General features: G+C 46.0%; 1 protein-coding gene across 3 annotated transcripts in view; it reads left to right on the top strand.

The window, feature by feature from the left end:
* The first annotated feature begins 1084 nt into the window (after positions 1-1084).
* The window catches only part of LOC125630489 (semaphorin-3D), a 199755-nt gene continuing 173758 nt past the window's right edge, over positions 1085-27081 (top strand). The window contains exons 1-2 of one of the 3 annotated variants that reach the window (XM_075124520.1): positions 1231-1399; positions 5747-5891. In XM_075124520.1, coding sequence (XP_074980621.1) covers positions 5883-5891 — 9 coding nt within the window. In that variant the 5' untranslated portion in view covers positions 1231-1399; positions 5747-5882. The other 2 variants (XM_075124521.1, XM_075124522.1) reach the window with 2 other exon arrangements.

Genomic DNA, 27081 nt, shown 5'->3' with positions numbered 1-27081 from the left:
AGATAATACTTAGTCCTGCCTTGAGTGCAGGGGAATGGACCAGACGACCTCTCGAGGTCCCTTCCAGTTCTATGATTCCAAGATACGCTGTGGGTCAGGGTACATCTATGCTTCAGCAGCACAGCTATGGAGCTGCAGCTGTGCCGCTGTAAGGCTGCTCCCTGCATTGCCGGAAGGGGGTTTCCCACAGATGTAGAGAATCCCTCTTTCCGAGAGAGGGTAGGAAGCTTGAGGGAAGAATCCTTCTGTTGCTCTAACCCTTCGACACCAGGGGTCAGGTCCGCCTGACTACAGTGCTGAAGTTGTTCACCGCCCTGAGCAAGGCCGCTAGGTTCCACCGAAGTTTCAGTGGCCACTGCCCCTGCCCGAGATGGTTCTGGCATTGTGTGCAATGTCTAGCTCTGTGTCCCAGGCTGGGACCTGGCCTATGGCCATGCGAGTGTAACCCACGCACCTCTTGGGTGGGGTGTTCTGTCCCCTTTAGTGGCACCCAGACTGAGCGCTGAATGAGTCCGCCGCAGCCTTCGCTCAGGGCCAGCGTTCAGCCCACGCAGTAGAGGCGCAGGCATTTAGCTCCAGCGGTCCCGGGCGGGATCCTTGCCCGCCTACCCCTGGGGGCTGCGGGTATGACATGAGCACAGCGCTGTCCAGTGCAGCAGGGAGCCTGCCTGTTGGGCCGCAGCTCTCGGGTCAGGCTGCGCGGCACCTGCCAAGGGCTGCCGCGCACAGGGCGCGTTCGCGATGCCCTTTCACTTCCCGCAAAGCTGCCTGCTGCTGGCCAGCGGGGCGGACCCCCCCCCCCCCTCCCGGGGCCCGCCGCGGCGCCCGTGTGCGCTCGCGGGCCCGTGGGGGGAGGCGTGTGCGGGAACTCCCGCCAACGTGCCCGAGGGGGGGGGGGTGTGAGACAGAGAGACAGAGGGCGGCAGGGAGGGGATGGAAGGAGGAAACTCCCTCGCCCCGAACGGCCCGAGAAGAGCCGCGGCAGCCGCTCGCCCCAGAGCCCCCAGCCGCAGCGGGACACCGGAGTCGCGTCACGCCCAAGCGGCGCAACCTCTGCCTGGCGGGGAGCGGCCGGCAGCGCCCTCTGCTCCCTGGCTGCGGAGAGGAGCCGCCGCTCGCTCCCGGTGCGTGCAACAGTGAAGGGCCAGCGGCTCTTATCGGAGCAACAGCGTCTCCCTCCCGGGACCGGCTTCCTTCCCCTGCGGCGGCGACACCCGGCAGGTACCGTGCGGCTCCGCCCGCCCCTTTGGCAGGGCAGGTCCCCAGGGCTGGCTCCAGAGGGGGCGAGTCTCCCGGGGGTCGGACGGGCTCAGACACGGTCCCACAGACGCGCTGGGCACGAGCGGCGGGGCCGGTCAGCGAGCGTCCAGACGGGAGCCGGTGCGACCCTTTCCCTAAGGTGTGCTGCGGCTTGGGCCGGCAGAGGGCTGGGTGGGACGGGAGAGGGGCTGCTTTGGAAGGGCTGGTTCAGGGAGCCGGCTGCCCGGGATGCTGCTGTCTGGGCGGCCCCCCCCCCCCCAGCCGGGGGTAGCGGGGGGCAGGCTGTGATTTTGGGGGGGAGGGTGAGCAAGGGAAGTGAGTCTCCCCTGGCTGCTCACCGGGGCAGCTCGGAGACTAATCGAAGCAAAGCAGCGCGGCGGATTCACGTGTAAAATCCACCCCTAGGTTTCCCCCCTTCCAGCGGGGTTTGCGATGTTCATTCAATCGCTCATCAGCGGGCAGTTCCCAATGGGGGAAATGACCCGAGGTGCATCCAGAGTTGGGGGCTGGGGGGTTGTCTACGACAAGAAAAGTTAAATGGAGACGCTCATTGACAGCCGTTTTTCAATAGACGGATTGATCTCCAGGCAGCTCTGCGTTTCAGGCAGGAGAGCGGGTGACTAACCCGCTGGCAAGCTACACGCAGCAACCATTGCGTGAGTTGATCTGAAGTTTATCCCTGGACACAAATCATTGCATGAGCGGATCTGGCACTGGGTTGCAGCAGGAGAGTGGGGTTGGGGTCAATTCCCCACTCTTTCTCAAGCAGCCTCCCTCGGGCTGTCTCGCCCGGCCAAACCTCTCACGCTTTGCGAGGCTCTCTGCAAATCTGTGGCGAATTCCCAGCAGAGGGTGGCTGGCGTGTGGTTAAGTAGGGAGCGTTTGCAGAGGTGCGCTGGTGGGCGCCTGCTCTCTGGCTCCCCGCAGATGCTCGCTCCATGCAGCGCCGGTGCAGGTGCCAGACACCTGGCCGCACCTCCTGGGGCGTCATCGAGCTAGCACAGCTGGGTCTGCAGCTGCCCGACCGCCTGCAGTGTGGGACACCCCTGGGGGCTCGGTGGATACCCAAGCACTCTCCGGGCCCTGTTCAGGCCGTTGCTATCATCAGCTCAGGTGTTTTGGCTTTGCACTTAATTAATACACTGCACATAATTAATGCACAAATAGGGGAGTAATTAATATGAACCACCGAGGGGGGTAATATACATTTATAATGTTTAGAGTCGGAGATTGGGAGTCAGGCTCTGCCCCTGACTTGCTGTGTGACCTTGAGCAGGTCCCTCCAGCTCACTGTGCCTCAGTATACCCTTCTGTAGAATGAGGGTAGTTATATTTACCCACCGTTTAACACTTTGAGATCACTCGGTGGAAAGTGTTATATCCCTGCTCAGTATAATTTGTGAGCTGAACTTTGCTCAGCTCTTTTCATTTGATTGGATTTCTGGAGAGCGAGACACTGTAGGGGGGTATCCTCCCAGAGCTGCAGAAAGAGAGAGTAATATGCCCGACTGTGAGTCCTCCAGGACAGTCGATAGGTTTGAACCACAGCACTGCACCAGGTTATCATTACATTGCCATCCCTTCCCCAGGAGTGGGAAACGCACTGCTTTGGATCAGAATTAAACAGACACAGGAAGTGTTCCAGAGTTTAGGTATTCAGACTATGGGGAAGGAGGCCATACAGGTCGACAGATCAGTTCCTCCATGTACCTGTATGGAATTCCTTAGTGCTTTTTGAACCAGTTATTGTTGAAATGTTTCCTTAGACAATGAAGGAGAAGGAATGACACAGGTGGGTGGCCATATGCAATCCTACTGTATGTGCATACAACTCAATTGAACTCTGGAGTTGCAATTGCTGAGAGCAATGCTGCATGTTTCTTTCTCAAGCTCAGCTACTAACTACAGTGCGGAGCTTGATCTAGCTGTTTATTTTCTTCAGATGTATCCAGCTGTGGTGTAGTATGTCAGTGCCAGTTTGTCCTGTGGTGTTCACTGGAATGATATTGCTAACGTCCTCAAATTTGCAACAAGCTGTATATTGCTTTGTTCAGGCAAATGGATAGATGGTGCCCAGGTGTAGCTGCCAAAGCTCATTGTTTCATTATAAATATTGAAAATGGCTTTTGTTGTTTCTAGAGCAGAAACATTCCACAGTGTGTGATGTGATTGGTCTTTGTTGGGTAATGAAGAATTACAAAGCAGCCACTTAGATTTCTGTGAAACAGATCAAGACAAAATAAATCAAACAAAAAAATTGTCCAAGAACAATAGGGATGATTTAGGAGCAGTCAGACCAAACAGCTCATTCTTGTCTGCTCAGAAAGCAGCTCCCAAGCTGCTCATCTGCATAGCTGTCTTTACACAGATGCAGATTATAACATTAGTTGCAATAATATACTCAATCACCTTTTACTATTCTTTTGCATTTCTAGTAAGTAGGATGGAATACCTGGATTCCATTTTAATCTTTAGTGAATGGATTAACACACTGCAAAGTAGTTATCCAATATTCCTCTAACTTGAATGATTACATGTATGAAATATAATTCATTTTATCTTTGTCTTTTAGTAGTTTACTCAGCTGAAGATGAGAGAATGATGATGTACCTTTTTGTTTACAGTGGGTTTTCAAAGGGAGATATGCCCCTAAAGATACCATGGTGAGGATTAGTGGTTTGATCTGCATCCATTAAAGTCAATTGGAATTTTGCAATTGACTTGAGTGGGGTAAGGCTCAAGGAGAGATGTGTGTGTGTGTGTGTGTTTCAAAAACCGTGTTAGAAAATTAAATATAAATAATTTATTTTATAAAGTGTCCCCACCCAAAATCATTGGGATGCTATGCATTAAATATGCAATAATTATAAGAACAGGTTTCAGAGTAACAGCCGTGTTAGTCTGTATTCGCAAAAAGAAAAGGAGTAAGCTGTAGCTCATGAAAGCTTATGCTCAGATAAATTGGTTAGTCTCTAAGGTGCCACAAGTACTCCTTTTCTTTTTGCAATTATAATAACAATTAATTAAAAACACAAAACTACTATATGACTGCCAAAGCATTATAAAGCAAACAAAGAATAAACTAATTACAAAAAAATCCTCAACTCCAAGTTATAAAATAGACTCCAAACAAACCATGTGCACCATCCATAGTATAACACAAGTAACAAAATCACAAGAACTCAGGTAAATTAGAGCATCTGTAGTTTAACCGCTCAAAATGCCATAATCATTTAATGAGATGCTATATGTACAGACTTTCTCACTCTAATACTCAAAGCTATTTAGGCACCTAATTTCCATTGATTACAATGTAAGTTAGAAGCCTAAATACATCTGAGGATCTGGACCTTTGTGTTTAGTGTTCAGCATTATGGAATGAATCTACTTTCTTTTTGCATCCAAAACCCTGCTGAAGTTAGGGGGAGTTTGGGTGTGAAAGGAATATAGCCCTGAGCTCTCAAAACTCTTATCTTTGCAAAGTCTTTTTGCTCCAGTGAATTTGTCTTTTAGGCCTGGAAGTCTCCTTTTCCTCTTTCACCCAAGTGCTGTCCAACTGACAGACAATTAGCTGGAAGCACCAGAGAGGGAGGGAGGTCAAAGGAATAACTTCCCACTGAGGACTAGATATGTAAAGGTGTAAGGGTACCTAAAAGCAAGTAAAGATACAGATAAGATTCCTATTGGAATTTTCACAAGTACTTTGGTACCCAACTCCCATTGGTTTCAGTAAAAGTTAGGCTTTATTTCAGTGGTAGTTAGGCTATATTTGCATCTTAGGTGCCTACAATACCTTTACAAATCTGGTCATAAGTGCATCGCCTGCTCTCTTCTATCTAAAAAGCTGCCATATTCTTACAAAGAAAAAAAAAGTTTACAAAAGAAATTCAGGTTTCAGAGTGGTAGCCGTGTTAGTCTGTATCAGCAAAAACAACAAATAGTCCTTGTGGCACCTTAGAGACTAACAAATGTATTTGGGCATAAGCTTTTGTGGACTAGAAACCACTTCATAAGATGCATGGAGTGGAAAATACAGTAGCAGGTATAAATTCACAGCACATGAAAGGATGGGAGTTGCCTTACCAAGTGGGAGGTCGGCCTAATGAGACAATTCAATTAACAGTAGGATACCAAGGGAGGAAAAATCACTTTTGTAGTGGTAATGAGTGGCCCATTTCAAACAGTTGACAAGAAGGTGTGAGTAACAATAGGGGAAAATTAGGATGGGGGAAATTAGGTTTAGGTTTTGTAATGACCCAACCACTCCCACTTTTTTTTCAGGCCTAATTTGATGGTGTCTAGTGTGCAAATTAATTCCAGTTCTGCAGTTTCACGTTGGAGTCTGTTTTTTAAGGTTTTTTTGTTGAAGAATTGCCACTTTTAGGTCTGTTATTGAGTGACCAGAGAGATTGAAGTGTTCTCCTACTGGTTTTTGAATGTTATAATTCCTGATGTCAGATTTGTGTCCATTTATTCTTTTGCATAGAGACTGTCTGGTTTGGCCAATGTACACCTCTACCCCGATATAACGCGACCCGATATGACACCGGTTTGCATACAACGTGGTAAAGCAGCACTCCGGCGGATCAGCGCGTCAGTTCCCAGCTGCAGCGCTCCGCTTCATGCCGCCGGTGAGTGAGGGGAGGTTGGGGAAAGGATGCCCCCGTACTCACCTGCGGCGGGAAGCAGAGCGCCGTGGCTGGGAGCTGGCAGAGTGGAGCGGGCTGGGGCTGGGCTGCTCCGCTTCCCACTGCCAGTGAGTGCAGGACCTTTCCCCAAACCCTGCCCCCTCCCCCCCCCCCCCCCCCCAGCGAGATGGTTGGGGCTGAGGCCGGGGAAAAGAAAGCGGAGCGGGCTGTGGTTGCGATTGGTTGGTTTCTCCAACCTCCCCGCACTCACCGGCAGCAGCAGAAGCGGAGCAGCCCGGCCCCAGCCCATTCCACTCCTCCAGCTCCCAGCCACGGCACTCCACTTCCCGCCGCAGGTGAGTACAGGGGGCATCCTTTCCCCAACCTCCCCGCACTCACCATCGGCAGGAAGCGGGGCGCCGCGGCTGGAAGCTGGCAGAGTGGAGTGGGCTGAGGCTGGGCTTCTCCGCTTCCTGCCGCTGCCGGTGAGTGCCTGTCAGGGGCGGGGTGTGTGGATAGTCATCGGGGCGGTGAGGGGACAAGGAGCAGGGTGGCCAAAGCAAGTTCAATGTAACACGGTCTCACCTATAACGCGGTACAATTTTTTGGCTCCTGACGACCGCATTATATCGGGGTAGAGATGTACATGGCAGAAGGGCATTGCTGGACACCATCAAATTAGGCCTGAATAAAGACTGGGAGTGGCTGGGTGTTTACAAAACCTAAACCTAATTTCCCCCATACTAATTTCCCCCTACTGTTTCACCTTCTTGTCAACTGTTTGAAATGGGCCACTCATTACCATTACAAAAGTGATTTTTTCCTCCCTTGGTATCCTACTGTTAATTGAATTGTCTCGTTAGACTGACCTCCCACTTGGTAAGGCAACTCCCATCCTTTCATGTGCTGTGAATTTATACCTGCTACTGTATTTTCCACTCCATGCATCTGATGAAGTGGGTTCTAGCCCACAAATGAAATTCACTTTAACTTTCTATAAAATATTACACCCAATGCCTCAGACTTGATGGCTGTCTATTACTGAAAATAAAATCTATTTCCTTATCTTGTTCCTATGACCATAGTATTTGTGCACCTTATCAGTATTAATGAGTTTAACCTCACCACTCTACTCTGAGATAAGGAGTTATTATTTACTCCCATTTTACAGATGCGGAATTAGGGCTAAGAGAGATTAAAGCCAAAATGTGCGCATGACCAGTAATTTTGTGTGCTTACCTAGGGATAGCTTGTGTTTAAATTCTTTATCTTCCCTCATTCCAGGGCTGGCTGGGGATCAGGGTGGTCTTCAGTATATATTAGAGCAGCCTGAAAGCTCCTGTAATTTACACCCAGCTCCACATAGGCTGATTGATCAGCCAGGCATCAACTGGATTTCCTGTCTTTGTCCACATTTCCTTGGCCACAGTCTCTACACTGCACTTGATGACTGAGTCACTACGCCAGCCTGTAGTTGGCTGACACTCAGCCTGGACTTAGCTGTAGCTTCTTTGAATTTCTTGCGTCTGGATCCCCTACAGGAGCACCCACTCCTGGACAATCTCATTGAGCCCAGTGAGAGTTCAGCTCACTCCCAGGGTCCTTTCTGAGTCCAGTTACAGTTCACTTGCCTCTAATCCCAGGCGGCTCTCCCCAGGTTCCACGATGCGAGGGAACTCCCGCTGCATTTGTGTGGCCAGTCTCATCCTTTTAAGCGCCACTTTTCCGGGTGAAACATGTTCTGCAGGTGGGCCTGAGTGCAGGAATGCTCAGTAGCCTTTCTATCAGTGGATCATCACATACCTGCCCCCCTTCCTGCCCTCAACACGAGCAGAGTTTCTTGCTCAAGCATTTCTCCAGTCCCAATCTCCCTGGGGAAAAAATATCTGCATTTGTATGCTCTTTCCCTGTGTGGTGCTGTACCCAGAAGCCATAGGGCTGGAGCGCTAGATACCAGCTCATAATCCAGAGGGTTGAGTCCTTTGTGTAGTGTAGCCTCCACAAGGGCATGTGGTCTGTGATTTGGGAAAAGGGACTACCCAGCATATAATAGCTGAGGGAGTCCACAATCCACTAGATATCCAGAGCTTCCTTCTCACTAATTGAATTAAATCTCTCCCTGAGGAACAACTTTCTCCTTAAATAGACAATTGGGTGCTCTTGTCCCTTAGACCTATGATGTATTGGATCATTCTGAGCATATTTTCATCTTGCTCATCCCAACCTCCTTGCAACACATCCAAGATTCCGTGGGTCTGGCATTCACAGAGCAGTTTGAATGGTGAGAACTCTGGGTTACCTCTCATGGCAAAGAGAAACAGCAGGAGGAATTGGTTCCAGTGCCTAGGCTAGGTCCAAATTATCTGCTTCAACGTGTCCTTCCGTGTTGTTAAATCTTTCCATGAGGCTGTCTGTCTGCGGATGGTACACTGATGTTTTCAAGGCTTTGATTTTAAAGAGGGAGCATAGCTCACACATCACCTGAATGGTGAAGTTGGAGCCCTTCAGAATCTGGGAATGGATGACATGGGATGGATCGCTTGATGAATATCTGTTCATTCCCTCTGAAGCATCTGGAATTGGCCACTGTTAGAAGACAGGGTACTGGGCTAGATGGACCAATGGTCTGACCCATTATGGCAGTTCTTATGTATGTTCTTATGATCAGTGAAACCTACGCAGGCAATGAGTCTCATCAGCTTGGGAGTGATTGCTGTTGCCTTAGCTGAACTGAAGGGGATGGCTTTCAGGTAGCAAGAGGTATAGTCCACTACTACATGTATATACTGGTTTCCTTTTCTAAAGGCCCAGCCATGACCTCCCTATTCTTTCAAATGGGGTTTCCACTAATGGCTTTGGGACCAAGGGAGCCTTTGGAACATTTTTAGCTGCCAAATACTGACACTCAGGACAGGAAGAGCAATATTCCCTAACCTTGTGCTGTACCCCCCATCCCCCAGAAAAAGTAGGGCAGTACCATTGCAAGTTCTTATCCTGCCCTAGATGCCCCACACAGAGAATATGATGAGGTAGCTGCATTATGTCTTGGCAATACTTACATGGTACCAGTAGCTAAGTTCTCGTTAACCCTGAGTGAAGGTTCCGTGCCACTCGATTTCACCACTCTTTCTCCAGAACACTCACTGGCTGGAGGAACCTGGGTCCGTCTCAAGGCTCTTTATCGGGCATAGACCTTCATGCCCTCATTCTCCACCAATTGTAGTTGGACGACCCTCAGCCTGGACTTACTTGTAGTCTCTTACCCCAGGTCACCTCCTGGAGTACCTACTCCTGGGCAACCTCACTGTTCCCGGTGAGAGTTCAGGTCACTCCTGGAGGGCATTTCTGAGTACAATTACAGCTCACTTGCCTCTACTCCCTGGAGGCGCTCGCTCCCTTGTTGCTGGATTCGAGGAGCCCTCCAGGGCTCCTTGTCCATATCAGTCTCACAGTGTCAGTTCTGCTGCAAACAAGGGAGGGGAAGTGAAAGGACTCGCAACTGCCTCAGACTGAGCTCCCCTTGCTAGCTGAGTTTGCTAGTTGTCCCTGGCACCCTTCCTGCTCCTAGAAAACTCCCCCTCCCGCTGTTTGTGTGGCCAGTCTCTCCCTTTTAAGATTCACTTCTCCAGATGGAGCATGTTCTGCAGGTGCACCTAGTTGGCACCGAGTGCAGGAATGGGGGATGAGGGCACGTCTCATCACACAGACCTACACCATTGGGTTTTTCCTACATGGGGCAATCAGGAAGTTTTGTGTTGTCAAAGCAGCCCATTCCAGCCAGAGCTAGATTTTGGCCCATTGTCTTTTTAATCCTGGTAAAGCAATTAAGGTACACAATAGCTGTGAAATCTAAATACGTAAATAAATATAGTAAATGTGTTACATATTTGCTTTCCTTGCTTGGTGGGATTTTTTCTGCTACCAGTAAGCAACAGAAAAGCTCAGAAGAAAGGTTCCCTCAAGGCATCTGAAACATGAAGAGCAGCGACTCCTTTTAATTCATGTGCAAACTAACCTTTTATTTGATGTGTGAGCTATTTTAATCTTTTTATAGTGCTGAACCTCAGTCATGCTGCTTAAAAAAAACCCTAACAACTTTGTCTGGGTTTCATGTATTACAAACTTAGTAATGGCAATGAGTCAATGTTTAAATTAGCCCCATATACATCCTTAATGCTTTTCTTTCTCCCCGCCATCCTACTGTATTTAATCTAAAAGCACCTACCCTCTATTTTTACTTTTCACATACCCAGCGGCATACGGCATAATCACTCACATGTTATCTGACTGCGAGTGATAAAACCCCGTAAAATTCTTTTCTCACTTGGATAGAGGGATCCAGCATAAAATGGAATGGATCCATAATGAGTCAGCTCTTTGAAAGCGAGGCACCCCTCCAAAAGTCCCTTTGGTGTTGTGGCCAGGATAATGTGGATTTTTACAGAAAATGCCAAATAATTTATGGAGGCCACCTGACCTAATGGTCAGAAGAAATAAGGGAAAGCCAAGAGGAACCTGGGTTCCCATCTGGGTTGAATCACTAACTCGATTCAACTCTTTTGGTGATGGGTGTGGTATTAAAATCTAGACAGTTATATGTGACCTTAGCGAAGTCACTGCACCACCCAGTAACCCTGCCAACACAACTGGAAAATCCGATTAAAATATAGAACCCTGCTGATACTGTTACCTAGTAAAGTAAACATTCTACAGTTCTGACTGGACTTTCTTTGTCTTATGCTTATTGGCTGTTTGCTCCAACTCTCTTCCTCTCTCTCCCTCAGTCTCTTCACATCAGCTTTACTCTACATCTGCCCCCCCTTCTTCCTTGCCCTGCCCTCCTGAACCTCCTTCCCTTTAGTGTTCCCTTTCCCTTCACTTTTCTTTCCATTTAGCTTATCCCCTCCTAACTACACCAACTTCAAAAAGTGTCGCGGGAACTAACATGACATTTGCCACCATCACATTTGGTCACTCTGTGATGTGTTCTCCCTCTTCCCCCACCCTGGTTCTGTCTTATCTATTTAGATTGTAAGCTCTTTGGGGGCAGTGGCTATCTAATACTATGTGTTGGTACAGGGACTAGCACAATGGGGCCCCATTCTTGGTTGGTGCTTGGGTACTACCATAATAGTAATAATAAATAATAATAATAAATTAATTAATTCATACGTTAGTGGACTTTCCTAGTCAAACCATTTCTCAGAAGTAGCATAGTACATTAGTACTAGTTAAGGTGCAAAGACTCCACAGTCTTGTCTCCCACGTGGAATCTTGCTGGCTCAGACATTAGCTGAGTGCAGCTGTGATGCACATTTAAGGTCACCCAGTGGACCTTAAATGTGCATCACAGCTTAAATGATGAGGACCCTCTGCACGGAGGGTGAATTTCACTCATAGGGTGCTGCATATATTACTCTGCTCTTCAGTAATATTTGTCCCCTGGCCCTTACACAAGACAGCACTTTTTAGCATTCTAACCTTGTTCATGTGTGTGTACACAGAGGGGAGAGCTGTGTGCGTTCTCTCTCTTGATGTGGTCACTTTTAAAAAGAGAAAACCCGGAATTTAAATAGTTGACAATTGGTCAGTGAATCGGATTCCTGCAGGAAGCAGATGTTGTGCAGAAGAAAAAGAGTCTTTAAAAATGTAATGATTCAATCTAGCGGAATGGTGGGTGGGTGGGGTTTTTTTTTTGTTTTGTTTTTTTGGAGAGAGGGGGAGGAAATTACCCATCTTCCTGGAATATCCAGTTCTAAAAATGTAAATATTGCAGACTTGATCTTGATCTCAGCGTATACCAGTGAGACTGTCATAGGACATTTTCACACATTTAAAGTTAAGTCTGTGTTTAAGTGCTGCCCTTAATGAGGATGCTTTCCTGAATCAGTGCCTCAAAGTAATGTAAGATCAGGTTCTTCAAATGTTAAGCATGATTTTGATACCAGATGTGTGCAAATTCTCCAACCTGATGTTTGGCTAGGAGTTTAACATTCTGTACAACTATATCTAATGGTATGTGCATTATGCATACCTACTTTATATTATCCCCCTGGAAGTTGTCAGTGACTCACTGTAAAATTGTGGTTGTTCCTCATCATTTTTGTGGTGTAATGAAAAGAGAGAAAATGCAAAGAATTATTTCACTGCCCAAAAACGTTGCTTTCTCCCCTCCTGACCCCCGAAAGAATACTGTTTTGATGAGAAGTGCTGGTGACTTCATGATCACAAAGCTCTTTGAGATTGGGTGTGAACTGCATGAACACACTCTTAGTTAACATAGTCAGGATAAGTTAATGACAAGCCCCCCTGCCCACCTAAGACTAAGGGGTGTGTGAACCTGCCCAGGACTTTTGGACTGAAGGGGTGGAGAAATTTGTGTGTGTGTGTATGAGGGAGAGCGGAACACTCAGAATCTGAGAGAGACTCAGAGGCAGGAAGAAAGCCAGGCAGAAGCCTGTAAGCATAGTGTGACCCTGGAGAAACATATAGAAAGGTTCTGGTGCTAGCTAAAGAGGCTTTGTCTATAAGCAAAGAAGCTATCTCCTGTTTGGTTCCTTCTGCAGTTCAGAGAAGCAGGACTCTGTCTATTCCTTGTAAATAAACAAGACTGCATCAAAGAAAATACCAAACTCCATCAATTTTTGCTCCTACCTGGAGCAACCCACTAGACCCTGATTTTTTGACTAGCTGCTTACATCAAAAGGCATGTATCTTACTCTCAAATTAAATGCCAAAGTATCTGCTAAAAACATAAAGAGGAAGAAATATATTTTAATGTTCATGTAGATATTTATCTTTGGGATGTTACAATCTTTGTAACTTTTTATCGGTTCTGGTAACACATTATAATGTATGAAAGCTTTGTATAGAATAATATGCTTTGATCCCAAAGTCGCCACACCTAAAAAAGACAAATAATAAAGTGTGCTGGGAATGACAGGTAGTGGTGTGTTATTGCAAATATGCTTCTTCTCCAGGCATAACAGAGCATGGCCACTTGGGCTCTAAGAGTATGTCTACACTGCAGTTAAACACCTGCAGGTGGCCTGAGTCAGCTGATCGGACTCACAGGGCTCAGGCTGCAGGGCTGTAAAGTTGCAGTGTAGACATTTGGGCTCAGGCCCAAGCTCTGGGACCCTGTGTAGGGGAATGTTCTCAGATCCTGGGCTCCAGCCTGATCCCAAATGTCTACATTGCAATTTTATAGCCCTACATCCCAAGCTCTGCGAGTCAGAGTCAGCTGACATGGGCGAGCCGTGAGTGTTTAAATGCAGTGTAGACATACCCTAAGGGTTTTCCAATTTGAACCTCTCTTTCTTGACTACTGATACATCTGCTGTCTCTTTTGCTGCAGCATTTCAATATCTGAAATTTCCCAGTCTTTCACACAAAATTGATCCTTTAATCAGTTTCGTGACCTTTCATGTTTCTGTAACAAGTGCCTGGAAACCTTTATTAAGAACATAAATATTCCTTTAAAGCTACTCCAAGGCTTTGTATCTACAGGGTAATTTTATGCTTCTTGATTAAAGATCCCTTGATGTGTCATGGAAAATGTTGGAGAAAAGATTTAGATGCTGATCAGTTTGTATACATTTTCTATATTTCTTAAGTCACCTTCTTAGTACTAGGAATGCTTGTGCAATATATAAATTTCGTAATTTCTGTTTGTAAATTCATTTAGTTGCTAAGAAGGGGACACTTTCTAATCAAAATGATTATTGTTATTAATGTATTTGTATTGCAGTAGCATCTGGAGGCCACAGTCAGGGATCAGTTGTACTAAGCACAGTGCATTAATCTAATAGAGAGTTTAAAATCTTAGCATATGAGAAAAGAAAATACATGAGGAAGGATGGTCCAGTGGTTAGTGCCCTCGCCTAGGACTTGAGAGACCTGGGTGCAGTTCCCTGTTTCACTACAGACTTCTTGAGGGGCCTTGGGCAAGTCAATTAGTCTCTCTGTGCTTCAGTTCCCCATCTGCAAAATAGGGATAATAGCACTGCCTGACCTCACAGGGGTGTTGTAAGGATAAATACATTAACAATTGTGTCTTGCTTTGATACTATGACTATGGTATAAGTACCTTAGATGGTTTGAACAGGTTGGGAAGACCAAGAAACAGGTGTGGTAGAAGACAGGGTAATAATGAAAAGACTGGTTAGTATGACAAACAATCATCTTGGCACACCGACTGTCTATCCCTTGTGTTGTGTTGGCAGAGGTGAGTCTTAAGGAGGGATTTGCAGCAGGATAACACATGGGTTTTTACAGGGACCTCCTTCTAAGAGGCAACATGGTAGAAAGCATGAAGATGTTTGGGGAAATAATTGGAGTATTGATGAAGGCTAGCCTCACTGGCAGAGAGGAGGTGGGCACTGATGTCTTGGTAGTAGTGGAGTGGAACACAAAAGTGGATCATTCCATAATTGTCTTGCTCTGTATACTCCTCCTGAAGCTCAGGTATGAGCCATTGTCAGAGACAGGATACTGGGCAAAATGGACCATGGCAGCTCTTATGTTCTCATGTAATAGGTAGGTAAGGTAGAGTTAACCCATGAAAGACCTTAAAGGCAAAAAACAGTTTGTATTTGATATGGTAGTGAAGGGATACAAAAAATAGGAGTGATGTAGCCTTTAGAGTAATGAGCCTGGAAGATGTTCAGCAGATGTTTTGAATGACTTGGAGCATGGCTAGAGTGACCATATAGTCCATTTTGGCCAGGACAGTCCCCTTTTTAAGCTCTGTTCATCACAACTTTTTTGGCAAAACTGGGCATTTGTCCCATTCACTCTTGCCAACTGATCATCAGCTGGGTGTCCTGGTTTCAGTTTAGGAAAATATGGTCACCCTAGGCATGGTGGGAGAGCAAGGTTGCATTTGTCTGTGTCAAAGACAGAGGAGGATATTGCAGTAGTTAAGATGCATGTTGAACACTTAGCAACTAGAATTAAAAACAAAGTCAAATGAGAGCTAATATCTAAAATAAATGATACTAAATTAGTCTGCTTGTGCCTGGAGCCTCTGAGGGCTACCAGATGAACTTTGTGGGCTATGCAGCTTCAGAGGCTACATCTTATCATGAGGAGGTTTATTGCAGGGAGACTGGGAACTGATATAGAGACACAGGGTCTCTATGTGGATGATCCTGGGATCCACAGAGAAACACATGAATCTTAGGTCGTATTTTGATTTGGAGGATTTAACCCCTGCCATTTCCAGTGGGGCCAAACCCTAAAGAAAAGCTATCAAATTCCATGAACACAAACTTGTGGTGTTTCCTGTGTAGGGAAAAACGTGTGTTTCCATTCCTCAGTTCTTCATCTAAAATTGGGCGTAAGAATATTTACTATATCTGTCTCCAAGGGCGTATGAGGATGAGTTCATTAATATTGCTAAAGATTTGAGTTATCTTCAGTTGGAAGGAGCTATTTCGGCACAAAGTATCATTCGGGAAGAAAAAGCAGAAGAAGATCAATAGGTCAGGAACAAACCTTCAAATGCAAAAATCTTCAGTGATAAAACAAAATCACTGAAGAATTCCCCCCTAGTTCCTCACCCACACACCCCTCTGAAAATAATGTATAATAGGAATTGATTGTAAAATGAGTATTTCTCAAAGTTTCCCAATAGGTGTCAGCAGCTCTTGAAATTCTGCAGTTTATCTCAGTTATATCTTAACAAAAGAAACCTGTGTGGCACTCCATTAAAGTGGTGGGAGGTATTTTGATAATGATCAAGGTAATAACTAGAAAACAAATCCCAACAACACACACTTGTGTGGGAAGTCCAGTTTTGTAAGAGCTGAGGTGTATAAATGTGATTCATGTTAGGAAAACAAAATCCCCTTTTGAGGACATGCCAGAGTTTGTAGATAGGGAATATGATTGTGACAATCTTACCTAGAGTAATCTCATGGCCATGTTCACAAAGAATTCAGGACTTCACAAGCTGGATCCTCAGTTGGTATAAATCAGAGTAGTGTCATTGAAGTAAGTGGAGTTCCATTGATTTATACCAGTGTCTGGCCCTATATCTGGAGAAGTGTCCAGAACACCAATTACTTTAATTAAAGGGTTCCTGAGGAATTTCAGATTTTCAGTTTCAGTGTGTAGTGTGAAGACACTTTGGGTAAAAGATTTTGAAATAGGCTTGGTGCCATTGAAAGAATCAGCATGGGCTATTTTGTCCAGGGTCTTAGATTATACATGGGTATAAGATATGAAGGATGTTCAATCCTGATAAAATTATAACTGTTTTAAACTTTAGGTATTATTATTTTTTTCCAATACAAGCACAAAGTATTAAAGGGTCTCCAGGGCAGAACTGATTGTGGGAAGCGTTTGGAATTTCAGTCCCATACCACTGGGGGTAAGGGGGAATTACAGCACCTGTTCTTTTAAATCAGACACTATCATTGTCTGGGTTTAAGGGACTTTTGATTCTTCTTTTCTAGATGCCTTGTCATTGTAAAAAGACCTGTAATTATGACCGCTCAGTTTTGTCTGCCTCTTGAGTGTCCTGTATACTGTTTATGCTACACTGATTTATGCTGGAGTTATGGCCATGGTTACTGTCCTGTAGTTACACCTACAAAAAAGGAGATGTATACCTCATAAAGCTGTCCCAGTGAGAAAAAAAATAAAATCCACATTAAAGAAAATTAGGACCCAATATAATAGCCAGAACGTGATCTCCCACTCGAGTTCTACATTGTGGAAGGATTGCATCACTAGGCCAGAGCCCATAATAGGCAATTCATAGTTAGGAGACTGCTTAAACCTGCAAAATTAAGGATATGCAGGAAAAAGATGAACCTCCATTCTAAAATCATCCCACTTTAAAGTCTCCCAATGTTTTCTTGTACGCATGTGTCCAAAGATAGATAGGAATACAACACCACAGCGGTTTACATTTGAAAGGCTGAGTCTGCAGACCCACTGCTCTGTGTCTTTGCTACAGCTCGTAGCATTCCTAAGCAGCAGCAGAACAGCAGAATTAAATTGACAGGACACTGGTCAATTTTCTCGGTGCTATTCAGAATTCTGTGGGCATCAGGGAAACTGGCAAGGATGATGGGAGTGTCATTTGGCTGATGCTTGGGAAAGTTCTGAGCAGTATCCTACGCATTAGAACCTTGACCCTGGAACATGCTGGTGGCCTTTCCCTATCTTTCATGACTCTGTGGCTGGTAGGCTTCGTTTCCTGGATAGTAGGTGTCTGGAAAATGTCTCAAACCCTACTCTGTTCAGTAGCTCCACTATAACGATCACTTGTAATAAATGCTTTGTTGAGTGAGGAAATAAAGCTTGTTCACTATTATTACAAAATGTACCATAAATGGTATTCACGCAACTGACTGAAAAATGGTACTAATCAAAATTGTCTTAATTTGCTTGGACACCACTGGTAAACTCGCATTTGGCATACAATCTCTTCTGTCCTCCACTCCCTAATTCATTGTCTCGGGCTATTCCACACATACTAGCTACTGTGGCACAAGGACTTTTTCTTCTGCTTTGCCTGGAACAGCCCACCCACACCTCTTTGCTGCACCAGTTCCCCAGCTTGTTTCAAGCCACAGTGTAAAACAGATCTTTCCCCCTTGCAAACCCTTCTCAGTTTCCCTCTCCCACTGTTTTTACGATTTAGCTCTCCTTTGTGGTTATAAGTAAATCAGCAGCCACAGTTTTGCTGTACCCAGCTAACTCCAAATAATGGTCCAGATGAAAACTGAAAACACCAGCTGCATCCCTAAGGGTGCGTCCAAATTAGTCCCCATATTTCAACACTCTTGCAACATGAGTGCTAAGCTGCTAGCATTGAGAGCGCTCAGGCGCAGACAAGTCTCAGCTCTAGGCAGACTTTCGAGACGGGGTAAAAGCCCCCGAGTCCTGTCTGTCTGCATTAGCACTTACACCGTAGCTGTCACTGGTGCAGATGCACTCACTGCTGCTGATCACTGATGAAATATTGGGAGTAATTCTTCTAGCGCAGACATGTCCTAGGAGGCTAAATTGTTGTCTTTATCCAAGTGTATCATACTCTCTTTTTTACTGCTAAGAAGAAAAGCTGCAGTACATGTAATGAAAACAGATTTTTTTTAAAGTAAAAGCATTAAGATAAATCCTACTAAAGAGATTTTAAAAGAGCATTTTGGACCCATTTTGGAAATGAAGCTCAGTTCATTGTAATTGTTTGTCTCCTAGTCTAGAATTCACACGATACAAAGGAGACAAGATAAATGCCTCAATCTCCATGTAAAGGAGTGTATAGGAATACATTGAATGGCACAGAGAACCAGCATGTGAAGCCAGCATAACTGGGGCACAGTGACACTAAGTGTGAGTAGGACTGTCATCCTCACTATAAATGCCTGCAGGGAGTACTATGGCCTTTTGTAATATCTAGTGAGGGATTCCACAAGGTCTTGTAGTGGGCACTGTATTATACCCATTGTCTATTATGTTAATTGGCACATCTGAAGCATGGAAAAAAATCCTTTTGACCTATGCTATCTCTCTCTTTATATTCATCCTTCATGCTGTGTATGTGTGTCTAAATGAGAGACGGCTTGTTCATGAGGAGGCAGAGGGGACTGGAAAAGAACATTAATGGATAGAGGATTTAATGTACGTCAGCTGCAGGGACAGTTTATATATAGGCATTTGGGCCATGATCCTGCAGTGAGCCCTAGGTCCACATCAATACCTTATTCTGATACTGAATCAGATGGACCATTGGTCTGATCTACTAGGTCAGCTCCTGTGTTCTTTGCATTGCCTTGGACAAGTGCTGTTTTCTGGCTGTGAACACTGCTTATTCAGCAAAACTCATTTTTTGCTATAGGTTTTTTCCCCTCATTCAAAAAAAATGGTGGAAGGCAATGCAAGCCAGTGGATAGGTCACTGGACGGGGACTTGGGAAACATTAATCCGCTGCATGTCCCTGGACAAGTCACTTTTTCCAAGGAAGATGGTGGATTCTCCATCTCTTGATGTTTTGAAACCAAGGGTGGGTGCCGTTCTGGAAAATATGCTTTACCCATCACAAGTTATTTGGCTCTATTTGGTTACAGGGATAACTGGGTAAAATTGAAATTCTATGGTCTATTTTACACAGGAGGTCAGATCAGATGATCTGTTGGGCCCTTGAAACTATGAATTTAAAATGTGCAAAACCTTTTACAGTCATTTAAAAAACACCTTGCTTACAAATGCACTTTAATCCAACTGAATATTAAAAAAAATGGAACAGTGCATGTAGTTTTTGAAAAAAAATATAGATTGGCTTTGGTGATGGTTCTAGGAAGGGATGGAATTGTTTTTGGTTAAAATCAAGGTTTCTGGCTCAGTAAAGGAAAATAGCAAATGTGTAGTGCAAAAGATACAATGTTGCTTCATATTTCTCACAGAGCTTGATAGTGCAAGCCTGTCATTGTTTCACACGGGTGATAATTTTGTCTCAAGGACAGCTCAGTTCTTTGCTTTTCCTGCTGCACCGTATGTAAAGTGTGCAGGCTGCAGCCCAGTAACAGGATTTGAGCTGGGACTAATGCAGCCTAATTTATAAAATGTTTCCAGCTTATCTGTCATTACTTGCATCGAATTCTGCCCTTGGATGCTCATGTATGGCTCCTACTGAAGTCACTGGGAGCCTTGGGGGCACACATCCGAGGGCACTCCACAATTACTCTAAGAAGTAGGAAAACTGCTGATATGGAAGCCTGCTGTGAACCAATAGGTCTATGGCTTTATATATAATGTGTTTGTATGATATATATATTATATATATATACGGTCCATTCATACATTGTGGTATAAAATGTTTTAGAAGAAAGTTATGTTATGGGTCTGATACAGCGCTCACTGAAGTAAAGAGAATATTTCTATTGACTTTAATGGGTATTGGATCAGTCCCTATTTTTAATTTGTATTACAGAAGTATCTAAAAGCTCCCACTGAGACCAGGGTTTCATTGTATTAGGACGATATTTTGGGGCATCTTAGTCCCAGAAGATAAAACCTGCCCTTCTCGTGGAGCGAGTTGCCTAAGTCTGGGCTGTGCAATCCACAACCGGGAATCCCTCTTCTGGAGTCAGGTGCCTCAGCCGTTTTTGCGAGATTGGCTTAGGCATCTGCCAAGCTCCAAGTACAGAACAGCAGGGGAGAAGGACAAGAACACTCCCTTGTGACCTTTTGTCCCCCTCTGCCTGATGGGAAGGGATTTGATCAGTTGTTACCCGCCTTTCAGAGGAGTGCACTCACCACTGTACTATAGATCCATTGTTACGTTCGCTGGCCCAATTATTTAATACAAAATGGAACAGCTTCAATGTAAGATATTGAGAGTGACCCATATCAGAAGAGTCCAAAGGTCAGGGCACTCAGCTGCGAGGGGGATCAGGGCTGGGGCAGGGGGTTGGGGCGTGGGAGGAGGTCAGGCTCCAGGTTACAGTTACCTCAAGCAGCTCCTGGAAGCAGTGGCATGTCCCCCCCTCCCCGGCTCCTACACAGAGGCGTGGCCAGGCAGCTCCCATTGGCTGCAGTTCCCGGCCAATGGGAGCTGCAGAGGTGGTGCTTGGGGTGGGGCCAGCATGTGGAGCCCACTGGCTGCCCCTACATGTAGGATCCGGCAGGGGGACATGCTGCTGCTTCCGGGAGCCGCGAGGAGCCACAGCACGGAACGGGGTAAGCCCTGGACCCTGCTACCCAGCGAAGCTTGAGGGCCAGATTAAAACGTCTGAAGGGCAGAATGCAGCCCCCGGGCCATAGTTTGCCCACCCCTGCTATAGGCAGACACTTAGGAGCCTAAGGAATTTTTGCAGTGAAACCTTAGATGCCTAAGCTCACTTGGCACCTATCGGATTAGGTGGCAGCTGAGCAGGGTTTTTGTGGATCACAGTAGCACCTAAATCCCATTGGGTATCCTGCCTTTGCCTCTCTGTGCCTCAGTTTCCCATCTGTAAAATGGACATAATTGCACTTAACTTACCATACATGGGTATTGTGAGGATAAATACTATGGAAGATTGTGAGGTTCCCAAATACTATGGTAATGGGAGTGTAGTAGTGTGAGACTCACCCCTGCGGCACCTCCTGCTGGTCATCCAGGGAATTAGCATTCCAGCCTCCAGAGCTCCCTCTGCAGGCCACTGTCCCACTTGCCACTGGGCCCTGAGTCCCTCCTGGACCCCAGTACCCCCTTTTACACTGGGGTGCTGCCACCTGCAGTACCCCACACAGATCTGGGTCTCTCCTCCCCAGGGAACCCCCAACCCTCTACCCCCACCTCAGTCTATTGCCATTGGCAGTCATCACCTGGCCCCTGTTCCCTGGGGCCAACTGCAGTGTAAGCTCCACTCATCATAGGCAAGGGGGGTTGGACCTGCTGCCTCTGCCTGCCCCTTGCATCCCCAGTACCCTTTTTGGCCTTCCCCCAGCCCTGCTTCACCTTAGGTACACTCCCCAGCAGCCAGGCCCCTCTCATGTGTGTGTCCAGCTCCTGGCATCACTGGCTTTTATAGGGCCAACTGGGTCTGTTTGGGGTGTGGTCACAGCTGAGGCTGCCTCCCAATCAGCCCAGCTTTTCCCCTGCCCCAGCCCTCTCCCAGGGCTGTTTTAAGCCCTTTCAGGCAGGAGCGGGTGATCCCACCACTATAGAGAGACATATAATTATCTTAAACAGATAAAAGGCAGAGTAACTAAGAATAGTGGGATGAAATTAAGAAAGGGATGATTTAGACTGAATATATGACAAAATCTGCCTGACAGATTTGTTCTCCTGTGGAATAGTCTCCCATGGGAAGTGGTGGAAACTTCATCACCTGGGGTTTTTGAAACTAAACTGGCCAAGAACAGCAGTTATTTTATTAGGGAACATCTTGAACTGGCAGGAAAGTTTAATTAGATGATAGGTCATTTCCATTGCTAGCTTCTCTAATACAGTCATTATATACCTATATATTGTAAGAATTTTTTTGTGTGGGAAGAAAGTAGAAGAAACAACTATTGTAGCCATTAAGGTCCAGATCCTCATAGGTATTTAGGCACCTTAGTCCCTCTGATTTTAGTGAAAGTTAGGAGCCTAAATACCTTTGAGGATTGGGGCCTACGTGTTTAAATGGGAACTGAGGTCTTCTGAATATTTGGCCCTAATTGCTTTGATAAGATTGGTAATTGCTCTATAAAATTATCTGATGGTCAAATTGGAAACCAATACTTGCCCATAGGTGGCAGCTCCCTACATGGCAATTGGTAGGCCTCAACTGAAACACTCTACTCAGTTATGGGCAACATGCATTAAAAAAAAAGACAAGGGAAAAAACTGAACTGTTCAGAGGAGAGCTTTGAAAATGCTTGGAGCTCCCAACATGGCTGCTGGGAGGTCCATGTGCAGAGCAGCGGTAGGATGGGGCCCTTTGAAGCAAGGTTTAGCAATTACGATACAGGAGACAGAGTGGAATAACCCACCAGAGGCCCTTCTACTCCACATGAGTCCAGGGTTCTACATTTCAAAGGGAGATGGGTTTTATTGGCCCATCCAGCTAAAGACATAGGTGTGACTCAGTCACTAATTTCTCACTTGTTATACTCTACACTGCTGGACAACACCCTCTCTTCCTGTCCCATTTACTGTTCTGGTCTGTAGCCTTTGAAGTAATGGCCTGCTTTAATGTTTTGTCTCTAGTATCATGGTAGCTACCACCCTTACCTCTATGGAGCTCATCCCCACACAGCTGGCTCTGCATCCCTCCCAGCTCTTTGAGCTCACTCACTTCACTGGCTCTGCACACATAGAGGGAATCCCTTCACTGCTCAGTCCCCCATCCCCCTTTTCCTTCAACTGGCTGTGCTCCTGGCCAAGAGGCAGTGGAGAACCAGGACTCCATCGATATAGAGACACAGGGATTTAATTTCTGAGTTCAGAGAAATGGTGGAAACACCTTTTTGAAAAATGTTTAGGTTTGTTTTTTTTTTAAGGAGAGATCACATTCCTCATCTCTCTATACCAACTGCCATGGCACTAAGTCACCATCATGCAACCCTTATTCATCTTATCCATACAGCACAGCAGACCAGTGACAGCAATCATAGATGTGAGGTAACTCTCAGCATTACTGTCAAGGGGAAGAGGGATCCACACTTATACACACAGTAGTATAGGGAGGCTATCCTTGAGTTGAGATGTCCTGTTGGTACCATCCATTTAGACAATTCCTAAATGGGGCTTGATATCAGTGAGCTAAATGGATGACACACATTTGGTGTTTTACAAAATATTTCTGTGGACTATGATTTTTCCGTGGTTTGGTTGCCACTGCTGCAGGAAGACATTTTTTAGTCTCTCCTCTTGACTGTAAGGCAAGTGATAGCTTGTCAAGGTTCCTCCCCCACTCTGAACTCTAGGGTACAGATGTGGGGACCTGCATGAAAAAACCCCCTAAGCTTATCTTTACCAGCTTAGGTCAAAACTTCCCCAAGGTACAAAATATTACACCCGTTATCCTTGGAATGGCCGCTACCACCACCAAACTAATACTGGTTACTGGGGAAGAGCTGTTTGGACGCGTCTTTCCCCCCAAAATACTTCCCCAAAACCTTGCACCCCACTTCCTGGACAAGGTTTGGTAAAAAGCCTCACCAATTTGCCTAGGTGACTACAGACCCAGACCCTTGGATCTTAAGAACAATGAACAATCCTCCCAACACTTGCACCCCCCCTCTCCTGGGAAATGTTGGATAAAAAGCCTCACCAATTTGCATAGGTGACCACAGACCCAAACCCTTGGATCTGAGAACAATGAAAAAGCATTCAGTTTTTTAAAAGAAGACTTTTAATAAAAAATAGCAGTAAATAGAAATAAAGAAATCCCCCCTGTAAAATCAGGATGGTAGATATCTTACAGGGTAATTAGATTCAAAACATAGAGAACCCCTCTAGGCAAAACCTTAAGTTACAAAAAAAAGTACACAGACAGAAATAGTTATTCTATTCAGCACAATTCTTTTCTCAGCCATTTAAAGAAATCATAATCTAACACATACCTAGCTAGATTACTTACTAAAAGTTCTAAGACTCCATTCCTGTTCTGTCTCTGGCAAGAGCAGCACACAGACAGACCCAGACCCTTTGTTTCTCTCCCTCTTCCCAGCTTTTGAAAGTATCTTGTCTCCTCATTGGTCATTTTGGTCAGGTGCCAGCTTCTTAACCCTTTACAGGTGAGAGGAGCTTTCCCCTGGCCAGGAGGGATTTCAAAGGGGTTTACCCTTCCCTTTATATTTATGACACGCCCCCCAAATCTCAGCTAGGGTGAAACACTGGCTGGGATTTCTTCCTGGAGCTCTAGGAAAACAGAGTTAATAAGACACATGCATCTCTAAATATACTACCAAGTACATAAAGACTAACAATATTTTCCACATCTCAAGGACGATTTTAACCAGTTGATTCTGGGAAACTTTCATGGGAGAGTGCATCAGCCACTTTGTTAGAAGCTCCTGAGATGTGTTGGATATCGAAATCAAAATCTTGGAGAGCTAAACTCCACCGAAGAAGTTTTTTGTTAGTTTCTTTGACGGTGTGAAGCCACTTTAGTGCAGCATGGTCGGTTTGCAGGTGGAAACGCCGTCCCCAAACATATGGGCGTAGCTTTTCCAGAGCGTAGACAATGGCATAACATTCTTTTTCAGTGACTGACCAGTTGCTTTCCCTCTCAGACAGTTTTTTGCTGAGAAACACTACAGGGTGGAATTCTTGATCAGGTCCTTTCTGCATTAAAACTGCTCCCACACCACGCTCGGATGCATCTGTGGTTACTAGGAACGGTTTGTCAAAGTCTGGGGCCCTTAGTACAGGGTCAGACATGAGTGTCGCTTTAAGCTTGTTAAAGGCCTTCTGACACTTTCCGGTCCACTGAACAGCATTTGGCTGTTTCTTTTTGGTTAGGTCTGTCAGTGGGGCAGCGATTTGGCTGTAGTGCGGTACAAATCGTCTGTAATAACCAGCCAAGCCTAAGAAGGATTGAACCTGTTTCTTTGACTTTGGGACAGGCCACTTTTGGATAGCATCCACTTTGGCCTGTAGGGGGCTGATAGTTCCTTGACCCACCTGGTGTCCAAGGTAAGTCACTCTGTTTAGGCCTATTTGACACTTCTTAGCCTTAACAGTTAGTCCTGCCTCCCTTATGCGCTCAAGGACTTTTTGTAGATGTTCCAGGTGGTCTGCCCAGGAATCCGAAAATATGGCCACGTCGTCAAGGTAGGCGACTGCATATTCTCCTAATCCCGCTAGGAGACCATCTACAAGTCTTTGGAAAGTGGCGGGTGCATTTCGCAGCCCGAAAGGGAGTACATTAAATTCATACAGCCCGAGATGTGTGATGAAGGCTGACCTTTCCTTGGCAGATTCGTCTAGCGGTACCTGCCAGTACCCCTTGGTTAAGTCCAAGGTAGAGATGAACTGGGCCCGTCCCAGTTTCTCTAATAGTTCATCTGTGCGTGGCATGGGATAGTTGTCTGGGCGAGTTACAGCATTTATCTTACGGTAGTCCACGCAAAAACGTATTTCCCCATCTGGTTTGGGAACTAGAACCACTGGAGATGCCCATGCACTTTCAGAGGGGCGGATTACCCCCATCTGTAACATATCCTGGATCTCCCGTTCTATAGCAGTTTTAGCTTGAGGAGACACCCGGTAAGGTTGGACCCTAATTGGGTGAGCATTACCTGTGTCAATGGAGTGGTATGCCCGTTCAGTCAGTCCTGGGGTGGCTGAGAACGTTGGCGCGTAGCTAGTGCACAGCTCCTGGATCTGCTGTCGCTGCATACGCCCAAGGGTCATGGAGAGGTTCACCTCTTCCACACCACCAGCACATTTCCCTTCGTAGTAAACACCTTCAGGCCACTCAGCGTCGTCTCCTCCCTGGGCTGTAAACTGACAAACCTTTAATTCTCTGGAATAAAAGGGCTTTAGAGAATTAATATGGTACACCTTAGGCTTTCGGTTGGAGGTGGGGAATGCTATGAGATAATTAACAGCTCCCAGGCGCTCCTGGACCGTGAATGGCCCTTCCCACGATGCTTCCATTTTATGGGCCTGGAGCGCCCTTAAGACCATGACCTGGTCTCCTACTTTGAAGGAACGCTCTCTGGCATGTTTATCATACCAGGCTTTTTGTTCTTTTTGAGCATCCTGTAAGTTTTCTCTAGCAAGGGCTAAAGAGGTTCGGAGGGTGTTTTGTAGGTTGGTTACAAAGTCCAGAATGTTAGTTCCTGGAGAAGGTGTAAATCCCTCCCATTGCTGCTTCACCAACTGCAATGGCCCCTTAACCTCACGGCCATATACAAGTTCAAATGGGGAAAACCCTAAACTGGGATGTGGTACAGCTCTGTAGGCAAAGAGCAACTGCTGCAACACTAGGTCCCAATCATTGGAGTGCTCATTTACGAATTTACGTATCATGGCCCCCAAAGTTCCATTAAACTTCTCCACCATGCCATTTGTTTGATGATGGTAAGGAGTGGCAACCAAGTGATTTACCCCATGAGCTTCCCAAAGGTTTTTCATAGTTCCTGCCAGGAAATTAGTCCCTGCATCGGTGAGGATGTCGGAGGGCCAACCTACCCTGGCAAAAATGTCTGCTAGTGCCTGGCACACACTTTTAGCCCTGGTGTTGCTTAGAGCTACTGCTTCCGGCCATCGGGTGGCAAAATCCATGAAAGTCAGTATGTACTGCTTTCCTCTGGGTGTCTTTTTCGGAAAAGGACCCAGAATATCCACAGCTACTCGCTGAAATGGAACTTCAATGATGGGGAGTGGCTGGAGAGGGGCTTAGACCTGGTCTTGGGGTTTTCCCACTCTTTGGCACACCTCACAAGACTGGACATAGGTAGAAACATCCTTGCCCATTCCCTCCCAGTGGAATGACCCCCCCAAACGGTCTTTGGTCCTGTTCAACCCAGCATGGCCACTAGGGTGATCATGGGCTAAGCTCAAGAGCTTGGCCCGGTATTTAGTTGGAACTACCAACTGTCTCTGAGGATGCCAGTCTTCCTGGTGTCCACCAGAAAGAGTTTCCTTGTATAAAAGTCCTCTTTCTACAACAAACCTGGATCGATTAGAAGAGCTGAGAGGCGGTGGGTTGCTCCGTGCCGCCGTCCAAGCTCTCTGGAGGCTTTCATCTGCTTC

Source organism: Caretta caretta, chromosome 1 (genome assembly GCF_965140235.1).
Source record: "Caretta caretta isolate rCarCar2 chromosome 1, rCarCar1.hap1, whole genome shotgun sequence".
Lineage (NCBI taxonomy): Eukaryota > Metazoa > Chordata > Testudines > Cheloniidae > Caretta > Caretta caretta.
The sequence above is the reverse complement of the archived record's forward strand: the minus strand, read 5'-3'. Positions and strand labels throughout refer to the sequence as shown.